The sequence below is a fragment of the Cynoglossus semilaevis genome, chromosome 8, assembly GCF_000523025.1.
Source record: "Cynoglossus semilaevis isolate Cse_v1.0 chromosome 8, Cse_v1.0, whole genome shotgun sequence".
NCBI classification, from domain to species: domain Eukaryota; kingdom Metazoa; phylum Chordata; class Actinopteri; order Pleuronectiformes; family Cynoglossidae; genus Cynoglossus; species Cynoglossus semilaevis.
Window position 1 is genome coordinate 15,153,434 of NC_024314.1, and position 19,837 is coordinate 15,173,270.

At 45.6% G+C, this 19,837-nt stretch overlaps 3 protein-coding genes across 7 annotated transcripts in view; 1 reads left to right on the top strand and 2 right to left on the bottom strand.

Moving 5' to 3' along the window:
• Window positions 1–38: 38 nt before the first annotated feature.
• On the bottom strand, window positions 39–9,276 carry LOC103382183 (1-phosphatidylinositol 4,5-bisphosphate phosphodiesterase delta-3-A-like). Of its 4 annotated transcripts, none has more exons than XR_003050292.1 (16): window positions 8,332–9,276; window positions 6,751–6,806; window positions 6,559–6,670; window positions 5,250–5,478; window positions 5,036–5,165; window positions 4,373–4,598; window positions 3,725–3,926; window positions 3,043–3,442; window positions 2,792–2,935; window positions 2,390–2,528; window positions 2,187–2,303; window positions 1,934–2,112; window positions 1,610–1,745; window positions 1,378–1,527; window positions 1,094–1,303; window positions 39–706 (listed from the first exon to the last, which is right to left on the bottom strand). XR_003050292.1 is itself a non-coding variant. In XM_008314875.3 (16 exons), the coding sequence occupies exons 1-16, from the start codon at window positions 8,630–8,632 to the stop codon at window positions 1,164–1,166; spliced, it is 2,559 nt and encodes an 852-aa protein (XP_008313097.1). In that variant the 5' UTR covers window positions 8,633–9,276; the 3' UTR covers window positions 39–1,163. The 4 variants fall into 4 exon arrangements, 3 of the variants coding, with proteins under 3 accessions (XP_008313097.1, XP_016889842.1, XP_024913279.1); XM_008314875.3 differs by having other exon boundaries at window positions 39–1,303; window positions 3,043–3,195; window positions 3,298–3,442; XM_017034353.2 differs by having other exon boundaries at window positions 39–1,303.
• A 163-nt stretch (window positions 9,277–9,439) lies between these two features.
• Window positions 9,440–13,286, top strand: acbd4 (acyl-CoA binding domain containing 4). 2 transcript variants are annotated; one of them, XM_008314873.3, is made up of 11 exons: window positions 9,440–9,531; window positions 10,071–10,177; window positions 10,317–10,437; window positions 10,636–10,720; window positions 10,858–10,978; window positions 11,360–11,527; window positions 11,599–11,696; window positions 11,820–12,006; window positions 12,089–12,303; window positions 12,395–12,445; window positions 13,122–13,286. In XM_008314873.3, exons 2-11 carry the CDS (start codon window positions 10,087–10,089, stop codon window positions 13,248–13,250), a joined length of 1,266 nt encoding a protein of 421 aa, XP_008313095.1. In that variant the 5' UTR covers window positions 9,440–9,531; window positions 10,071–10,086; the 3' UTR covers window positions 13,251–13,286. The 2 variants fall into 2 exon arrangements, with proteins under 2 accessions (XP_008313095.1, XP_024913286.1); XM_025057518.1 differs by lacking the exon at window positions 9,440–9,531 and adding an exon at window positions 9,551–9,719.
• A 1,241-nt stretch (window positions 13,287–14,527) lies between these two features.
• Window positions 14,528–19,837, bottom strand: part of LOC103382387 (rho GTPase-activating protein 23-like) — a 9,826-nt gene continuing 4,516 nt past the window's right edge. The window contains exons 9-24 of the mRNA XM_025058141.1: window positions 19,779–19,835; window positions 19,603–19,642; window positions 19,369–19,506; window positions 18,964–19,272; window positions 18,828–18,889; window positions 18,633–18,739; window positions 18,378–18,490; window positions 17,938–18,090; window positions 17,774–17,852; window positions 17,358–17,431; window positions 17,191–17,280; window positions 16,991–17,116; window positions 16,872–16,916; window positions 16,692–16,785; window positions 15,973–16,004; window positions 14,528–15,872 (exon numbers count right to left, since the gene is read on the bottom strand). Of these exons, the coding sequence (XP_024913909.1) occupies window positions 14,895–15,872; window positions 15,973–16,004; window positions 16,692–16,785; window positions 16,872–16,916; window positions 16,991–17,116; window positions 17,191–17,280; window positions 17,358–17,431; window positions 17,774–17,852; window positions 17,938–18,090; window positions 18,378–18,490; window positions 18,633–18,739; window positions 18,828–18,889; window positions 18,964–19,272; window positions 19,369–19,506; window positions 19,603–19,642; window positions 19,779–19,835 (2,497 nt within the window). The 3' untranslated portion in view covers window positions 14,528–14,894. The remainder of the gene's footprint in view (window positions 15,873–15,972; window positions 16,005–16,691; window positions 16,786–16,871; window positions 16,917–16,990; window positions 17,117–17,190; window positions 17,281–17,357; window positions 17,432–17,773; window positions 17,853–17,937; window positions 18,091–18,377; window positions 18,491–18,632; window positions 18,740–18,827; window positions 18,890–18,963; window positions 19,273–19,368; window positions 19,507–19,602; window positions 19,643–19,778; window positions 19,836–19,837) is intronic.

Here is a 19,837-nt window from a genome sequence, read left to right on the forward strand (position 1 = left end):
TAAGCTTGGGTAGCTATGCGTTTTAATGATGTCACACAGTTGAGTTACAAAGTCTAGAATTTATTTGGTTTTCAGTTTGAACCTTTTATTTGCCTGAGACCTAAGTTAAAGATCAAGTTTGATTCTGAGGCAACAGCCTGTACTGTCTGAGGTACTGTCTGAGGTACTGTCTGAAGTACTGTCTGAAGTACTGTCTGAAGTACTGTCTGAAGTACTGTCTGAAGTACTGTCTAAGACACTGTCTATTCCTGACACCTGATTACTAATGATATTTTTAAGAAGAAAAAGAAAAAGATTATTAAATATCCTACAAGACAAACATTTTTTAAAACTGATGTAAAAATCTAAATATTTTTTTCAAGAACCCTCATTTGAATCTGTTTAGATGTGAAAATAAATAATCACAAACAAATAAATAGATCAATAATAAATTATGGCCCCACAGATTCCCCAAGGAGACTGAATACAAGCGTTAATGTCACAGTCACTTTTGTTTTTCTATACTTTCCAGAAATCCATCTCCATCTTCAGGAACTTTCCCTGAACCTGGCAGTTCTCCTTTTAGGAGAGAACCACGTCACATGTTAGATGTGAGAGGGTTTTCAGGTGTTAGCGTGACGTCGTTAACACTGGTGTTTGAACGCTGGTGTCTCTGAGCTGGTTGTCCTAGTTTCACCTCCCCCGCGCTGGTCTGATCTTCATCTGTTTGACTTGTCTGACTGTAGGTGTTCTGTTGTCTGTTCTGGATCAGTAGCTGTTCAGATGATGGCTGATCTGTTAACCACCTAGGATCAGTATGTTACAATCCGGCCCCACACTTGACACCAGCTGTGACCAGGTGAACAGAAGGTACACCATGTTTCCTTAGGACTCATGGGAAAAAAGTGATGAGACAACAAAACAGACTCTGGACCAGAGTTAAATATCCTAAAGTTCTGGTTTTGGTTCCACATGGTTCTTGAAGATGAGTCAGATCAGGAGGTCAGAACTGTAGAGTGAGAATGTCCTTCATAAAAAAGTTGCTGGAACATTAAAAACCTCCAGTCCATGAGCTGAAGGAGGAGAGCGGGTTTCAATACTAGTGTGGGAATCTAATGTTCTTCAAGGCCCAGAAGATCTTCTATGACCAGGGGGAAACATCTGCTGCTCTTGGGCTATGGTTATCACTTGGATGTTGGGGCAGGAGATCTGGGGTTAAATTTACTGGGACTTCCTTCACAGGGAGAGACTGAGAGGTGGACGAAGAGAGATGCTGGTGAGAGGCTGGAACCGTCCTGCCGGAGGAGTCGGACATGACGATAACCTGCAGAGAAAAAAGAGAGATGAAGCCACCAGAGAGAACATGTGCAGGACGTTCTTTCACTTGTGAGAACCCACCTGTTCTGAGGCTGGTCAGAGGTAGAGTGAATTGGCCTAAGAAGTCGTTACTCAAGGTGTAGTCGTGATCTTCTACCACAAAACGAACCAGAGCCAAGTCAGGTGCATGGACGGTGAAGTTGAAGGTACTGTCCCACCGTGGGTTAAATCCTGAGGAGAAGGTTGAAAAAAAGTTGGATGATTCACTGTTTTATCAGCTGGTTTCCAGGTCCAGGGACTTCGAGGTCTTTACCGTTATTGTCAACATGATTGGTCTTCTTTTTGCTGTTGTCAATAGGAGCTCCATGGATCTCCACCCACACCTGAGGGTCGACGATTGAGCTGGGCTTGTCTCCTCCTGGTTTAGGAAGCTGCTGAGCAGAAATCACCTGAGAAAAGGAGGAGGAGGACGCTGCTGAGCAGAAATCACCTGAGAAAATGAGGAGGAGGAAGAACTGATGAATGAGGAGGAGGAGGAGGAGGAGGAAGAACTGATGAACGGCTCAGGAAAGTTGGACTCAAGAACCTGCATTTCCACCTGTTTAACTTGTGTCTCAGCTAGAGGGTGCTGTCTTACCCTGATAGTTAAGAGCAAAGGATTGTGGCCTGGACCTCCGCCCACGTTCTCAGGGTGGAAGGTGGTGCTGGGCCGGCACATGAAGGTTGGTTTGAGGATGTATCCACACTGACCGTTTTGCAAGAACCTTCCCTGGTTCAGATCCATTTGCTCACCTGGAGTCTGGAAGTTCAGAGCCACTGAAGAAAAACACAGCAAAGTGGAATCAGAAGGATTCACCTGGAGCCAGAGACCTCCAGAAGCCAGCACTCACCGATCTGACAGCCTGCGTTCCACATCTCCTGAGGGTTGTAGTTGGACGACTGCAGGCGTTGACCTGAAGGGTAGATCCTGCTCAGCTGGTGACTGTTGTGACGAACAAAATGAATCCCTAAAACCAGGAATAAGGACACATGGATCTGGTTCTGCAGGAGCAGCTGTGACTGTGAGGAGCTGGAGTTTCATTGGAAGCCAAACCTGAGTCTTTGATGAGCCTCAGAGCTTCACTCTCAGAGAAGGAGGACATTTCAGATGCTGGCTTCTTGGAGGCCTCTTCAAAGGTTCTAAAAGAAACGCTGCGGGTGTAGACCACCAGGTCTGACAGTTCTGGACTCAGCTGTGGAAGGAAAGAAAAATGGAGAAAAACCTTCAGAATCACAGACCATCATTTTATCTGAGCCAGAACTGGGACGGACTCTAGAACGAGAGGAAGTGAATAGTTCACCTCCTCCCTCCCTCCACACTATGCTCTCCTGAATCTAAACAGTCTAAATAGTCTGGACCTTCTGGACTTGTCTCTATGGTGTTGGTTCTCGTCAGGTTCTAATCTGGATTTAAACCTGGAGCAAACCTACTTCCTGAGATGAGAGACTCACACACCTTGCCATCTCCTTTTTTTGGGTGTGGTTTCCCATCATGCCTGCTTGCCTCCTCATCTGAGGAGCTAAGCTCTGAAGTGCTGGATGAAGCCTCCTCCACCAGGACCTCCTTCTTCCCCTTCACCAGGATTCTTCCTTTGAGATCCTGAGCCCAGAAGGAAAGGAAACAGAAATGAAGCCAACAGGAAATGACATACGCCAGACTCAGGGTCCTACGGTTCTGGACTTTTGTGTTCTTTTGTGACTTCTTACCTCAGGAGAAGGTAGTTGGTGAGGATCCAGACCAGGGAGGGGTTTGGTGAGGAGCTTATGTCCCAGGATGGATCTGAGGTGTCGGGCCATGACTGTCTGCTGCTCCACAGAGCAGTGGTTCTCCAGAGACAGGATCACTGGGTATGGAGATGCCTGGAGCAGATGAAGAAAAACACGGCAGACAGGCTCGGTTCTGTTCAGGTACCTGATCTCAAACATGTTGTTTTCAGAACAGTGACACTGGGGAGGACTCACTTTGAAAGCGTACTCGTCGATGACCTGGATGACCTTGACAAATGGGACTTTGGAGGTCAGGGTGTGTCCATGGTAGATGACGGGTTCTCCTTTGTCCCCGTCCCAACAGTCCAGTTCCACACAGCGGCAGCCGTGGCTCAGAGCCCTGAGGACAAACAAGTCACAGAATTCAGAAGATTTAGTCCAGATCATGTCCACGAACCAATGTTTCTGTCCAACCAACAGTCTACAGACCAGGGCTCTTCACCAGTGTGAATTCAACAACCTACTGGGCTGTTAGCCCGACACTGAAAACAACTTGAGAGTTAGGAGCAGCTCTTTAGCCAACAGTTCTCGAATGTCATAGCAAACAGTTCCACATGCTGGAACTAACCACCGTGGAAACACAGGCTGTAGACAAGAACTGTTTAGGTTCTGGTTTCCTCACCGTATATATGGCTCAGTACTGCTGTCCCCGGTGATCTGGTCTTTGGTCAAGTACGTGTTGTGAGACGAGGAGATGAAGTAATGGGCCATTGGTCGGGTCATGTCCTGATAAACCCGCGAGTGGTCCGGGTCGAACACACAGTTCTCTCTGGACAACATGTACATGGTGAAACCGTTGGGCGTCATGAACTGGTTCTTCTGGGCTGTACTGGGCCAGAGACGAAGGGGACAAACAGGACTAGTCAGGGTACTGTTTAGACCCAGCAGAGATTAGGACGAACGTTTAGTTTTTAGCATTTGATGGAGAACAAGGACAGAAAGAAATGTAGCAAATATCTGACCTGTTGAGTTTGTACGTCTTACTCTCACAGACCATAGTCCATAGAGAAAATCAGTGATTTTAGTTCAGACCAAAGTCCATAGAGAAAATCAGTGATTTTAGCTCAGACCAAAGTCCATAGAGAAAATCACTGATTTTATTTTCTATGGACTTGGTGGTCTTGACGAGTCATAAAATAAATCAGGTCAACATCTATTGAGTGGCTAACACCTGTTGTTTTCCACAGGAAGTCTAGGATTAGAGTGAGTTTTCAAAGAGTGAAATAAAACAATCCTTTTCACAGCCCATGACTCTTCCTAATCTTCGTACCCCACTCGTTGAGTTCATATGTGAGGATGAGGCTCTGGGCGTGGACCAGTGAAGCATCTTCTCCCTGGTCCTTCAGGAAGTCCTTCAGATCCACAGTGGACAGAACACATCCGTTAGCTGAGTATCGGATGAAGACGGCGTCCAGCTCTGGCCTCCGTAACAACTCCCTGCAGAAAACCTCGATCTCGCCGTGGTCCAGTCGACCATCAGCTGAGCGGTCACACTTCTGTCCATGACACAGGATAAGATAGAGATGTTTATTCCAGTGGAGCTGGAGCTTATCTGTCATGTGACCTCTGTTGTTAGACAAGTTGTGCTGAGTCATTGTAGGAAATTCCTGCAGCGTTTAGATTCATGTTCTGAGCAAACATTGGGTAAACATGTGCTAACATATAGCCAAAATGTAGCCCTGTAAAAAGTACTAACTGACCCTTTACTAGCATTAAGTTTTATTCCTAATAATAATACGTCAAGCACAACCATAGAGGAGGAAAAGATTATCAGAGCTACAGCTAATAATTAGCAAAGAAACAGCTAAAACAATCATTTAAGTTTAGCTCAAACTCTTTGACAAAAATGCTACAAGTGTTTCCCAATCAGAGCTAAAAGTTAGTGCAGTAGTGGCTTATAGAAACTAAACCCATCTTAGTGAGAATGAAGTACCTGGAAGAGGGTGTGTGCGTACTGATCACTCAGATCAATGTTGATCATCTGCAGCAGGGTCTGCACCTCCTCGTAGCTCATCTTGTCGTCGTGGTTCTGGTCGGCCCGGCTCAGGTAAGCATGGATCCAGGTGACGCCAGCGCACAGTTAAGGAAGTGACAACACACACTGATCTTTCTGCTCTGTTTCTACAGCCTGCACTCTGACAGGATATTGGTCCAGTTTCTCCTTCTGGGTCATGTTCTCCACCCTCCCCTGCAGGGTCCTGATCCCTCTGGCCCAGTTCTGGGCCTCCTCCGGACTCTGGCACAGCAGATCCAGACTCTTCCTGGGACCTTTAAAGACCACAGTCAGACAGCGGCCTTCGGGTACCGATTCACCCATCAGCCTCAGCGTCTCCGATTGACATCCTTGACGAACGCACTCCACCTCCGTGATGGAGACTAAGGAGGAAACGGGAGCAGAGAGCCAGGTGAGGAGAAGAAGTCCAGACTCGGTCAAAGTTCAGTTTGGTCTGGGCTTTTGTTTTTCAAATAGTTACCAGGTAAAAAAAGGAACAAGAAAGACAAACTGAAAGTTGGTCAGAAATTACTTTTTTTTTTTTAAATGGATGAAGATGGAAATTTGACAAAGCAGCTGAGACTGGAGACAGAAATATGAAAACGAAGTGAAACCGATGATCAGAGTTAAAGACAGAGGAGCAGAAAAGGTTCTGCAGCAGAACATCTGTAATTTCAGGTTCTCCTCTGGGTCATTACACACACACACACACACACACACACAGCCACATCAGGAGCCAGTCTGATTACAGACCGTGTTCTGTTAGATCAGAGTTCACTTCAACTCAAAACTCCTGTCCCTGAGGCCACGCCCACAGGCCACACCACCACCAATCACATCCTCTAATCTGCAGCAGTTTAAAAATAGAGCAGCTCTGTAATCAGTGTGTGTGTGTGAGAGAGTGTGTGTGAGAGTGTGTGTGTGAGAGTGTGTGTGTGAGAGTGTGTGTGTGCATGTGTTTGGTAATTTAAGGTTAACACAAATAGAACAAGTACTTGTTTCCACCTTAAACACACACACACACACACACACACACCTGCCGGCCCAGTCTGAAGGATGATTACAGTTACGAGAGGAGGAGGTGACTCTGCAGCACCTCCTCCTCTCGTCTCCACCCTTGTGTCCACTTTCTTCTTTAAAATAACTCTGACCGCAGGAGTCTAAAATACATACATTTACTGTAAACCACTGGGTAGAAAAGTCATGTGACACAGAGAGCCCCTCTGATTGGAGGGGACAAAAAGGCAACAGAACAGGATGGAAGAGGAGGAGGAGGAGGACGAGGAGGAGGAGATGAAACAGGGTGAAGATCTGATCTGTGATCATCTGTGATCTGATTCCAGAATCTTCTCTCTGTTTCATCTCTGTCACTAAATCCATAATAGAAATGTCTAAAACCCATGTCCTGGAAACAGTCCTGGGATTCCAGGTATGTCACATTTTCCAGGAAAGTGAGGACTCACATGACTGCAGTTCTTTGGCCCGACTGGACGTCTTGTTGGACTGACACCAGACGGTCACTCCGTCCTCCAGGAGCTTCAACGTCCGTCTCTTCTGCCAGCGAGGAGAACGGATCTTCACACAAATGTAGACCAGATGTCAGGACAGAGAACCTGGAACTGACTGAGAACTGTTGGAGTGGGACTGAGACTGACCTTCACCATACTGGAGCCCTGCAGCATCCTCTGCACATCTGCATCCTCCTGGACTCCTGCTCCTGCAGGAGAACACACACACACACACACACACACACACACACACACACACACACACACACACACACACACACACACACACACACACACACAGACGGTGAGGAGGGGCCGACCATCAGACTGTGAGGAGGTGCTGACCATCAGACTGTGAGGAGCAGTCTGCTCCTCTTATCATGATCAATGTTTTATCTCACAGTCACAGACCAAAGTCCACAGACTGTGGTCAGTGACTTCAGCTGGGACAGTGAGAGGTGAACACTGTCTGAACACACTGACACACATCACATGTTACTGCAGCAGTAACAGGGTCAGTAACATGGTTAGTAACATGGTCAGTAATGTGGTCAGTAACATAGTAACATGGTCAGTAACATGGTTAGTAACGTGGTCAGTAATGTGGTCAGTAACGGGTCAGTCCTGCAGTGATTGACAGGGGAGGTGTGGTTGTTGTTAGACTAACTCTGAGTCTCCAGTTTACTCTGCTCCTGTACCTTTTTATTTTAATAAGTAAAGAGGACACACACACACACAGACAGACACACACACACAGACAGACACACACACACACACACCGCTCTATTTTCAGTCTTCAGTCTAAACCCGTTCACAGAGCAGCAGTGTTTAAAAGGCACGTGTTTGTTTATTCTACAGTGGACTGAAGGGAGAGCTTCAACGTGGAACAATCTGTGTGACTGACTGTCTCTCCTGCTGCCTTGGTCTCTCTGTCTCTGTCTCTGTCTTCCTCACCCTCTCTGTCCCCCGCCTTAGCTCCACTGCTACAGGAGATAAAATTGGAGCTCAGGGTTTTTCTCCACAGATGTTTTCATCAGACCTCAAACACCAGTCCTGGAACCAGTGGGTCCTCAGGGCGTGGCCCAGTGTAGAACTCTGTAAAGCCTTCACTTCAACACTGGGACCACACACACACACACACACACACACACACACACACAGAACCCTGGACTGTGTTTCAAAACTACACAGAACCGTCGGAATCATTTACTGTCAAGGTTCTGGTTCTGACACAGAACCTGTGGAACTGTTTTCTCAGCTCAGACTGACAGTTCTGTCAGAACGGTGTCATGGAGTCAGTGGCTGCTGCACAGAACAGAACATTTTTGACAACAACAACAACAGCAATAACAAAAACACCAAATAATATTTCTGTGTTTGTTATAAACATAAACACCTCCTCAGTCTGACGCTGGAAATAGACCCAGGACAAACTACCCTGCGACCTAGTTACGAACCGCAACCCACATTTTTTAATGCTAAATTAATGTAATTTTGTAGGATTTTCGTCTTTAAACATCTTTATTTAAACCTAAATGATTTTTAAAATGTCTGTTATGTCGCTGTGAACCACAAATGAAGACGAAGATAAAAATTGTTTTATGATGATGTTTCAGAAATCTGTGTGTAAATCTGTGATGACGGCTGGAGAACAACATCTCCTCCATCACCTCCTGCTCCTCCATCACCTCCTGCTCCTCCATCACCTCCCGCTCCTCCATCACTCACCCAGGTTCCTTAGAGGGTCGATGGCCTTCATCTCGGATGTCCCGGCTCCGTTCTTCTTCCGCGGAGCCGCTTTCTGTCTGCTGCCCAACATGACGCTCTTTCTGCTGATGCTGCTCTTACGGCTCCTCGTCTCTGCTCCTTCTCCTCCACCGGCTCCTCCCTGTCCGGACTCTGCTGCTCTGTCCCCTGGTGCAGTACCGGACTCCTCACGGTCTCCTTCAGGGGGACGGTGATGTTGGACTCTAGCGGCTGTTGGGGCATTTATTCTGGGAGAGTCAATTTCCAAACGGCAGACACTCATTTCCGGCTGATTTCAAACTAAAACTTAAATCGCTCCAAATCCTACAACTGGCTTTTTGCCATTGGTGATTTTGGTAGCGGACATGTTCACAGTGTAGTCCACGAGTCCATGCTGACCACACACAGCTGTCACAACCACAATGTAGGACTTGAACCACAGTGGACCACAGTCTACAGACTGATACAGTAGTGTCAAACCTGGGGAAGTGTTCAGTTAAATGTTTTTTTTATTTTGAAAGTCAAACTAACTTCCTGTAGTGATGTCACATTTTGAGCGAACAGAAACATTTGACTGTAAGTGGATTAGTGAGGATTTATGAGTGTGTGTTTATTTTCGTCACATCACAGTCTCCTCCTCAAACACACAGACATTTTCATAGCGTTTTTAAGTTGTTATTTAATAACATTATTATTATTAATATATTAATATAATAATGTGGAAAAACAATGTTCGTTCGATGTGAAAAATGTTTACCTTTAATAATACTACTTATTTATAGATTAAATATAACCAGATTAATGTGTATATTTACGCCACTGCCTGTAGTATTCAGCCTTATTACTAACCCTTCTTTATGAACCTGTTAGTTCTGTTTAGTTATTTAGTTAAACTAGTTTTTCTGGGTTTGTTTGTATGGCGACCTTGTACTATTCTCACTCTGATTTCCACCATTACTATGATGATATTAACGTACATTTCTACATTCCGTAATACAAATATCATTGTTATTATTCAAATAATTATCGCCATCGTTCTTGTACTCCATGTGTAGTTTATTATCGTAAAGACGAAATGTTTTAATGACAGAGTGGGCGTGTCCATTCCTACGTTGCGGAAGTAGCTGCCGCACGAGCAGCAGCGGCGCAGGTGTCCTTCTCTTTCGAACCTCGGATAAACAGGTCAGTATGGAGGTGTCGTTAGAAATGACGGTTGTGGTTTGGTGCTTCTGTCCACGTAGATGTTACTAGGAGTGTAAAGGGACCGGGACAGTGTGAAAATCAGGCCGCTGTTACTGCGGCGGAGGGATACACGACCGACGAGTTGAGGCTGTGATAATGCTAGGTTGCTATGCTAAACCCACAAATCTGTACGTTGTATTTTATTTACTGTTGAGAAAACGAATTATAAACAGAGCGAAGTTTTCTGTTTTACACACGGATACTCGTTCAATCGAGAGTTAACCTTAACAGAGTCAGTTCAGTCAGTTTTATGTCATAGAACAAATATTTAATTTAATGTTTCATGTCATATTTAATTATTGCCACAACACTGGGAAATACCAGTAATGTGTCGATGATGGAACCAGCCTCAGAACTGGTCCAGTTGGACTGAACCGCGGTGTGAATGTTGAATCCTCTCAGCTCTGGTCTCTGTCAAGTTTTTGTGAGAATATGAATAATAATTATAATTGTCTCTTTCTGCTCCACCTGTCTTTCAGAGACAGTGTCAGAGCCATGCCGGTCCCAGCCACGGACGGGCCTGCGGTCGACCACCAGAAACGCTTTCAGGCAGCTGTGGACGTCATTCAGAACCTTCCTAAAAATGGTAAACAACCTGTTCACATTAGTTAAACGTTCTCTTTCACAGATTCCTTAGGTCAGATCAGAACAACTGTGTCGTAATAACTTTGGAAGTTCTTGTTCTCCACCAAATGACAACTAATCTGTGTCTGTGTCCGTCCCAGGCTTGTACAGTCCTTCCTATGAGGTGATGCTGCGTTTCTACAGTCTGTACAAACAGGCCGTGTGTGGAACGTGCAAGGCTCCTCGCCCCGGGTTTTGGGACCCAGTAGGACGATACAAATGGTATCTTTAATGTAAAAGACAGTAATTTATTGGTCTGTGGTCATTTCTAACAGTTAGAACTATTCCTGTGTTTAATACAAACTGACCAGTGTGTTGAGTCACAGAGTCAACTGAAGGCATGACCAGTGTGTTGAGTCACAGAGTCAAGGCGTGAAGGCGTCTGAAAAAACAAACCAACTTCATTTGTGTTTGTGCCAGGGATGCGTGGAGTCGTCTGGGAGCGATGAGCAGCGAGAGCGCCATGACAGCGTACGTGGAGGAAATGAAGAAAGTGGCCCAGGAGGTGGGAGAGTCTGAATCAATTAAACACATGTACTGAAGTTGAGCCACACCTAGTGGACATGAATAAGAACTGCTTCAGATGTGTGTTTAATCCACTGATCTGGACAAAAACAAACTTTTAAATATTCTGTTTTCCAGGTCATCGACACCATGCCCATGAACGAGAAGACGGCCTCACTCTTACACCACTTTGAGCCTCTTTACCTGGTCATTGATGACATGCCTCGTCCTCCACAGACACTACTGACACTTAGAGAAGGTCAGTGACCCCTGGGTCTCACCTTGCCACTCACTTTTATATTATTAATGATGATTAATGACATTGTATTACAAGTCATAATTATATAATGAATTCAGTGTCTGTCCCCATCTGTTCATGTGAGAGCTACAGCAATCAGAGCCGCCCCCTAATGGTCGCATTGGTTAAAACAGCTGATCCTCAGGCCTAGGCCCGACCCATGTTTTGTCCTTATGTGTAAATCTAGAGCCAGTGTTGATGAGACTACAGACTGTTCACAGTCGGAGTCAGACTGTTGTTGTCTGCTGTGTTTGATGACATCACAGGTTTAACTTCACCTTTGTCGTCATCATCAGTGTCCTCTGTGGGTGATAGTCATGAGGAGTGGGTTTGTTCCTGCAGGTCTGAAATCTGACCGATCTGCACAGATGAAGAAGGATGAAGAGGAACAGCAGCAACTGGGGGAGGAAGAGGAGGAGGAGGCACAGACAGGAGCTTCTACTCCTCCAGGAGACCAGGAGATGAAAACAGCTGAAGTGATGGAGGTGACTGCAGAGCCTGTCCACCAGGGTGAGTTGTCCTCACCTGAGTTGAGATGTTCTCACCCCATGTGAGCAGTGACCTGAGTTCTCCTGCTGCAGATTCTGGAGTGTCCGAGTGTTTGGCTCTGACCAGTGACTCTGAGACGGAGATCTTCTGTGACTCTGTGGACTCAGTGGAGCAGCTCAGCAGCATCAGGGTGAGAAGAGGCCCAGGTTCTGGAGCTAGAGCCCGGTGGACTCCAGTGTCAGAAGTTTGTTTGTCACATGACCAGCCAAATTTCTTTTCATATTTTACTCTTGACCTTTTCGGTGTTCTTCAGGTTCCTGCGGTAAAGTCCAACGGTTTTCCCAACGGTCAGGTGCTGTTGGAGTCATCTGGTCTACAGGATGCCCGGCAGGTAGGAGCAGGTCAAGGAGGTGAAGGAGGGAGTGATGGGAAAGGTCAGGGTCGGGTCAGCAGGAGGAGAGACGGTGGACGAGGAGATCCACACCACGGCTGGAGAGAACGTGAGTTCCGTCTTTGTTCCCCACCTTCCTCTGACTCCGTCAGCACATCAGCTCTGTGTCTTCAACCAGCCCTCTGTCATAGGTGGTGTTCCTCAGGGTGGTCCCGGGTGGGGTGTTCCAGGAGGTGGTGGGGGTGGAGCTGGCCGAGGAGGAGGCGACGGCTCCGAGGGCGGAGTGGAGAGGCTCCACGACATCCAGCTGCAGCAACAGATCATGGTGGCGCTAAGGAGACTCAGAGAAGACATGAGGAGTGTGATGGAGCGGCTGGAGGTGGTGGAGAGGCTGGCAGCCACACATGTGAGGCTCTCTGCAGCACGCACACACACACACACCATCAGGCCGGTGCCACAGGTATGAATGAGGTCATTTCCTGTTTCCTGTCCGACAGGTCGATGGATCGTGGGGAACGTGTCTTCAGTGTTCAGCTGCACGCCAGAAGGTCAGGAAGACTGAGGAGTACCTGTTAATGCTGCTACCATTACTGTAGTAGTAGTTGTTATTTAAAAGACTCTTTAACCAGATTATTCTTTAATCCAGTGTCAGATTTTTTTTTTTTTAAATCTTGTCTCTTATTATTTTTTAATCCTGTGTCAGATTATTTTTTAATCCCATCTCAGATTATTTTTTAATCCCATCTCAGGTTTATAATGATGTTTTAGATTATTTTTTATCTCATCTAAGATTATTTTTTAATCCTGTGTCAGATTATTTATTTAATTCCATCTAGTATTTTTCAATCCTGTCTCAGATTATTTTTTAATGCTGTCTCTGATTATTTTTTTATTCCCACATCAGATTATTTGTAATGCTGTTTTAGATTATTTTTTTAATCCCATCTCAGATTATTTTTAATCCCATCTAAACTCAAATTCTGATGTCTGATCTCATCTCATATTATTCTTTAATCCCGTGTCAGATTATTTTTTAATCCCATCTAGGATTTTTAAATCCCATCTCAGATTATTTTTTAATCCCATCTCAGATAATTTTATAACCCCATCTCAGATTATTTTTTAATCCCATCTCATAATATTTTTTAATCCCATCTCAGATTATTTTTAATCCCATCTAAACTCAAATTCTGATGTCTTTGTTTCTCCTCCGTCTCTGTGCAGGAGGACCGGTGGTGGCCTTTTGATGTGTCTGCTCAGACGCTCCTCCTCTTCCTGGTGTGGCCCTTCGTAGCTCAAGGCGTGGTCACCATGGTCCGAAAGGCTCAGAAGAGAAGTCGCTCCTTCTCCTGATGCTGGATAATTCTCTGGTCGGAGTTAACTTCACTGGTGAGAAGACGATGTCCAGCAGACTGTGGGGACTGACGCTAGTCCAGTGTCTGACTGGTCTGGTCTGGCCTGGTAGGCTCAGGAGCCACAGACTCTTTGACTCTGTCATTACCCATGAAAGTTTTTTGGGGTTTTTTTTTGGGTCCAGACGGTGACAAACAAACTCATGGTCGAGAGACACAGCTGTGACGTTTTTCTCCTTCATGTGTTTCCAAAAACTTAGAAAGAAAAACCTGAAGGAGTTTGTCTGTGGATCAGCTGACAGGACTCCTCAACGCTGACCTCCTCGTCAGACACCGTCTGATCTCAGTCGTGTAATTTTACCTTCAGCTGCTCTAGAATCAACGCACTAACTTTGAAGTCTTTAATTTATGGAGTAAATATTATCTTCAGTTCATGTTCTCATTAAGAATAATCTGTCAGAAATTAAAAGGTCATGATACATGGAAGGATGAAGTGTCTTCAGTCTGTGGAGGAGGAGCCAAAACGACATCAGCCGTGATGATGTCACTCTAGTGACATCATCACTGGTCTGCTACAGTGATGTCGTCACTGCTCCACGGTGGTTGAAATACAAGAGGTTATAAATAAAGTCAAGAACATTTGTAGGGTTTTTGGCAGAGAAAAAATGCAGCTTTGGTGAAATTAACTTCAAAGCAGTTGATGACATTTTTAATTATGTTTTTCACTCTTTATAGTAAGAAAGACGAGGCATTCACTTTTATCCAAAACAAATAATTTAATTTATTATGTATCATATTTATTTACACTGGTTAAATTAACAAGGCTTTGTACAACTGTTACAAAACACGTGGTCCACAAACAAACTGACGGTACAGTCAGTACTGGTCTGAGTTTCAGGTTCAGGACTGGGAACCACCACAGAGGAGTTTAATGACTTCACTGTTTGAGGAGCACTGGAGGCTGCTGAGTAGAAAAAGCCAAGAATGAGCCTTTATTTGGCTTCAGGTCAGGTAGCTGCCTCAGAATCAACAGACACTCACAAGGACAACCACAGACGTTGGCAGAGACACATGATCAGTCCCATTGGACACTCCTCTGACCCACGTGACTGTGTGTGTGTCTCTGTGTGTGTCTGACTGTCTGTGTGTGTGTGTCCAGAGTCAGTCACTGGACGAAGGTACAGAAAAGACTGCTGACAAATGGTGGTCTTCTAACTGTCCAGATCACTACTGACTTTTCGGTGGTCTTCTAACTGTCCAGATCACTATTGACTTTTCTTGGTTGTTGTTTTTTTTTTTTTTTTTTTGGTTGTTTTTTTTGTTTTCCACTGAACTCAGATGTTTGACTTTGGTAAAAACCCGACCCCAGGCTCTGTGGAACTTCAAAAGCTATGTAGAACTTTTCCAGTTCAGTTTTATTCCCCAAAGACCTGGACCTTCAGCACAGGACAGGACCAGTCATTCTCACACTTAGTACTAATCTTAGTGTCAGGTAAGTAGATGGTTAAAGGTTAATGCTGTTAAACTCATTAGGAATGAAACTTGATGAAGGTCTTGACAAATGTGTCCTAGAACTGATTTGTTGGTACTTGTCTTTGGTGACATTTAGTTTAGTGGTAAAACATTAGCAGATGCCGAGGTCAGGTTAAATCACCACCGTATGTCGACGACGTGCTCTTGTTTTATCTCGTGAATCGTGTCCTGATCTTCTCATGACTACACCAGATGATCCTGGAGAACCCTGATCTACCCAACCCAAGGACGTGGGTGGAGTCCTGTGGGGGGCAGGGTGTGGATGTGGATGTGTTTGCTGGCATGACATGGGGACTACAATGGATCCCTGTGGAACGCCAACACTTCTGTGTTGACCTGGCCCTCCTTCAATGACTCTGATCACCTCCACCTTCTCTGTTCTCCACCCTCGATCTCTGTCGTTATTTCTCCACAGCTCAAGGTCCACGTTCATGGACACGGCCCGGGTCCTGCCTCCTCTGGTCTTTCTGTAGCGGACTGGCACTTGCTGATTCCAGTCTGGCTGTTGGTTCTCCTGGAAGCTGGCTGTGTGGTGGAGGTAAGGAGGCCTGGTGGGGTAGATCCAGAAAGGAACCACGGGCCGTCCTGTAGCGAGATTGTCAGGTCTTGAATGTGAAGCTGGTTTAAACTCAGGTAAGTGTCTTTGGTGTGTGGTGTGGGCTTGTTGGTGTGGGTAGATAAAACTGTGGGGGCGCTGCAGCACTCGATTTCTGGGCCCAGCTGTTCTTTGTCTGCTCTCATGCTCAGAGCTTTTTGTTTCCTTCTCTTCCTCCTTTTCCACTTGAGCCTCAGCCTTTTCTCGTTCCCCACGGTTCCCTGCTCCTTCTACTCGATTTCCTTTTTTAATCCACGTTTCCTTTAGAGGATCATCTCCCCCCTGTGCCACCTCCTCCACCCCCCTGGCCTCTCCACCCCCTCCTCCTGCCCTGCAGGTACTTGCTTTGACAGGTTCATGCTCTGAGTCTTCATCATCACTGCTGACTGGTAGGTAAGCACTGAGACATTTTTTACGTTTCCTCGTCACAGCGTTAATGATGGACTTGGGCGTTAGGTCCCTGGTGGTCAGGTCTTTCTTGGAACTTGAGGACAGCTGAAGGTTGAAATCTCAGTTATAAATAATGATCACTCCAGAGGATTGAGTTAAAAAAATATTATAAGTATATAAAATATAAAAAGTATTTTGTTCTTACCTTTGACTTAAGTGAATCGCTGGTGGTGGAATCTGACAAAGAAAAGACAAGTTAGGACCCATGGTGTGAAGGATCGTGGGAAAGCAGCTGATGTAGGGCGGGGTGCAAAGGACAAGCAGAGTGGGTTATGATGAAAACAAGTGGGAAACAGAAAAACAAGACCTGTTCCTACCGAAGAAGCTGGTCCACTTTCTTAACTAGAGGAAACAAGTGCAGAGTCGAGAGAGAAGCAGAAGAAAAAGTAGGAAACGTGAGTTTTAACAGATCAACAGGGGGAGGAAGTGAGTGAGATAACTACGTTCATAAACTTCTACTACTTCTGCAACGTTCCCCTTTATGGATGACTTTCAACCCCACCCGCCCCCAACCTCCCACTCCTGAGCTTCAGATCTCCACTGGTCTTTTCTTGTAATTCCTTCAGAACTGCTGTTCCGTCTCTTTCTCTTCTGTGAAACAACCCGGCCACGCCCCCCACTTTAGGAACCTCTGGTCTTAGAACTGACAACTCAAATGAGAATCTTTCTTGAAGAATTTCCAAATATAAAAAAAAAGCTACAGCGCCACCATCTGGCAAACTGGTGTTTGTCCTTGGTTTTGCTCTCCACAGTGTGTGAGGTCATAGGGGTTGTAGACCCAGTGATGAAGACTCTACAGCGAGAACATATCCCGTATGTACAGATCAGTCAGACGTGAACATTGGGCTGCGACCCGTTCCTCACCACATGTCTCTCCTGGCATCCCGGGCCTGCCGATGTTGGACAGCAGATGGTCGATGTTGGGTGCAGGTTGTTTGTCCTGTTTGTCTTCAGGGGCCTTCAGACAGATGTTAGCCATGAAATTAATGAGTTTCTAACTATAAATAGTTTATGAAATGGAAATCCAACAGAGAACATACATACCTTCGGTTCCTTATCAAGTTCTCCATCACTGAAGAACCAGTCAGACTGTCGAGCAGAAAATGTTAATAAAGATATGGTTCCTGCGTAAAGACCAGTGATGTGTGTCTATAAAGTCTTACATGCAGAATCAGCGTCTCCACTATTTTGTATCTGTCAGGCATGTGAGTGACCATGTCGGTCATGTTGTCCTCTGACGTCCTCACCAGGGTCGGACCAAACACCAGGGCCAAGTTTCTGGCCTCCATCTGAGAATAAAACCACAATGGAGTCATGTGTTGAGTGACTGGAGGTAACAGCTGAAGGCAGGACTGGAGTTCACCTTGTTCTTCTCAGCATGATCTGCCACCTTCTTTAGGTGCCCCAACAGGAACTTGAGTGTGTGGTAGTAATGATCAGGAAGGTCCTGAATCTGAAACAAAAGAGAGAGCTCCGGTTGTTTAAAAAAAAGAAAGAAAAAAAGATCATTCTGTTTAAAAGAAACTCTACCAGTTTCTTCATGGTCTTCAGTCTGTCCTCAGCATCTTCTATTCTGTTGGCATCGATGAAGTCGTTGTATTTGTCTGTGAAACGGTGAAAAATAGGACATATTTACTACATTCTTACAGTGATATTTTATTTTTTTTAAATGACAGGAAGTGTAAATGTCTCTATCAAATTGTCAACATAAGTCATTGTGCTCTGACTCTTCTAATGCATTGTTTCCCAAACACTGGGTAGCGACCCTCAGGTGTTGCAAGAGTTGGGTTTTTTTGGGTCGCCTAGCATCATGTTTCCCAGGAGTTTACAAATAATGTCTATTGTCTTGGATCGCGAAGGTTTGTGAGTTTTAAAATATGGGTCCCCAGAAAAAAAGTTTGGGAAACACTGTTCTAATGGACATTTTGAACCAATTGATAACTGACCGTCTGTAAACAAAGGCTCAGGCAGTTTCCTGAAGAAGGACTTGAGCAGACTGCTGATCACATTCAGGTCCTGCCACCTCTGAGAGGACAGATGGATCAAGGGTTCAGAACTTTTGTCAGTGGATATGGTGTGACCTTTAAAGCTTCATTGTTTTATCTCCCACCTCCTCAGCAGTGCTGAAGTCCAGGCCTTTGTTCAGATGCTCCTGAAGGTTGGACACCATGGCGTTGTTTCCGGGAACCCTGTAGATGCCGGTGTATTCCAGACCTGTATCTTCCACCATGCCGCAGCACATCTCCACTATCATTGGGACAAACTGCAGAGAAACATGTCAAGAGGTGAGGTGGACAATATGGTTATTAGTCCAAGGACAACAACTAATCCAGTTTTTTAAGAAGACAGCGATTTATTCTTATCTGCCCTCCTGACTGGGAATCCCCCCCCAACCTTCTAGGGAAACCTTCCTCAAATGCTTATAGACTCTTAAGACCTTTTTTAAATCCTGAACGTATGTGAATTTGAACAGCGTCTAACCTCCTGAGTCTCTTGTAAGTGAAAGGAATACTAGTACTCGTAGGTAGTATTGTTGTAGTTGAAGTTTACTTTATGGTTGACAGCAGGTTGACAGTCCTCTAGTCGCACACCAAAGGCCTTTGGACTGCCTGTCTTCTTGGCTTTCTTCATGATGTTGATGCCCCAAAGTGCTTTGATGTCATCTGAAGTCAAAGTAAAACAAGGATCAAGAAGGAATAACATGTTCAAAGGTCAGGGTGATCAGCATGTGGGAGTCCAGTCTGTTAGACTTCACAGTGGTGAACATCTGACAGTTCTACAAACACAGAGGTCTTCAGCACCTACCTGCCCTGGTGGATCGGTTGGCTGAGGTGTTGTCAGTTTTGGCCAGAAGGAAAGGAGGCACCATCCTGTGGAGTTTGGGGGAGGTGTCAGGCTTGTTACCTGTCAGACTGTCAGGGAGAGAGGTTTCATCAACACAACATGACAATATGTTGTTGATGTATGTGAGAAGAAGAAAGATGAACACCAGGTTCTCACCTGTGTTTTCTGTAATCATTCAGCTTCTTGTTGATCAACGCTTGTCTGGAGGAACCAATCTCCTGTAACAGGAACACTCTACAGTTGGCTGACGTTCACTTGACCCCCGTGTATCTAAGTCAATCTAAAACTGTACCTCATTATCTGTCTTGCTGTTCTCCCTGATGGTCCTGATCCAGGCCAACATGTCGTCCCTGTCCTCAGCTTGGAGGAGGTACTCGCAAAAGTCCTGGGTGGTCAGCCTCAGGGTGTGCTTGCGTTTTGTTTCGCTGTAGGCGATGTCGATCAAGCAGCCACGAATGCTGACTGGGGGGTTCTCATCCTGGCCAGGCCCCGCCCCTGCTCCATGAAGCACCGCCTCTCTTTTGTCCTTGTACAGGAAGAGCAAACTGGACCGGAGGACGGAGAAGACGCGTTTCCATGGTCGCATGCCCCCGCCCACTTTCTACCATTACATTAAAAGAATTCACAAAGTAGTTATTGTGACTGACGGGATCAAAGGTCCCTGGGTCTTACAGTGGTCCAAGGGTTAGGGTCTGACCTTTCCCTTCTCTGTGAGGATCTGTTTGTAGTGTAACCAGCCCTCCTTGCGAACGTCACTGAAGGTGATGGTTCCAAGTTCAGAGGTGGAGTGGCGCTTTGACCGGGCCTCCTCCTGAGCCCGTAGAGTCTCCAGGGACTGAAACAGAGAATCATTGACTCGGTTTATAAAAGTCCACAAACGTTGTTCCATTTTCCATGCTGTGATTACAGTCAAATTGTTTGAGGAACTCACGCCATCAGTGAAAAAGCTCTTAACCCTTTTTGGTATTTTGCTGTGGAGAAGAAAATACAAATTCCTTAAAACATTAACATCAATAGTAACATTTTATTTCAAAATAAACAAATCTCAAGCGAAAGTTGTAGTGGAGGGATCTGACCTTCTATCCAATAACATGTTTCTGAACTCACGTTAGGACGCGACCTTCCTCCCTGAAGTTGTTGAGGCCTTCGTCACAGGACTTGGATCT

Bases quoted from the DNA above. Each gene is read 5' to 3' on its own strand.
- LOC103382183 (XM_017034353.2), bottom strand. From the start codon at position 8,632: ATGAGTGTCTGCCGTTTGGAAATTGACTCTCCCAGAATAAATGCCCCA. The intron at 6,671-6,750 runs GTCAGTCTCAGT...ATTTGTGTGAAG, and splicing joins AGGGCTCCAGTATGGTGAAG to ATCCGTTCTCCTCGCTGGCA. The intron at 1,746-1,933 runs GTAAGACAGCAC...TCCTTTTCTCAG, and splicing joins CTTTGCTCTTAACTATCAGG to GTGATTTCTGCTCAGCAGCT.
- acbd4 (XM_025057518.1), top strand. From the start codon at position 9,688: ATGCTAGGTTGCTATGCTAAACCCACAAATCT. The intron at 10,178-10,316 runs GTAAACAACCTG...TGTCCGTCCCAG, and splicing joins TCAGAACCTTCCTAAAAATG to GCTTGTACAGTCCTTCCTAT. The intron at 10,721-10,857 runs GTGGGAGAGTCT...TCTGTTTTCCAG, and splicing joins TGAAGAAAGTGGCCCAGGAG to GTCATCGACACCATGCCCAT.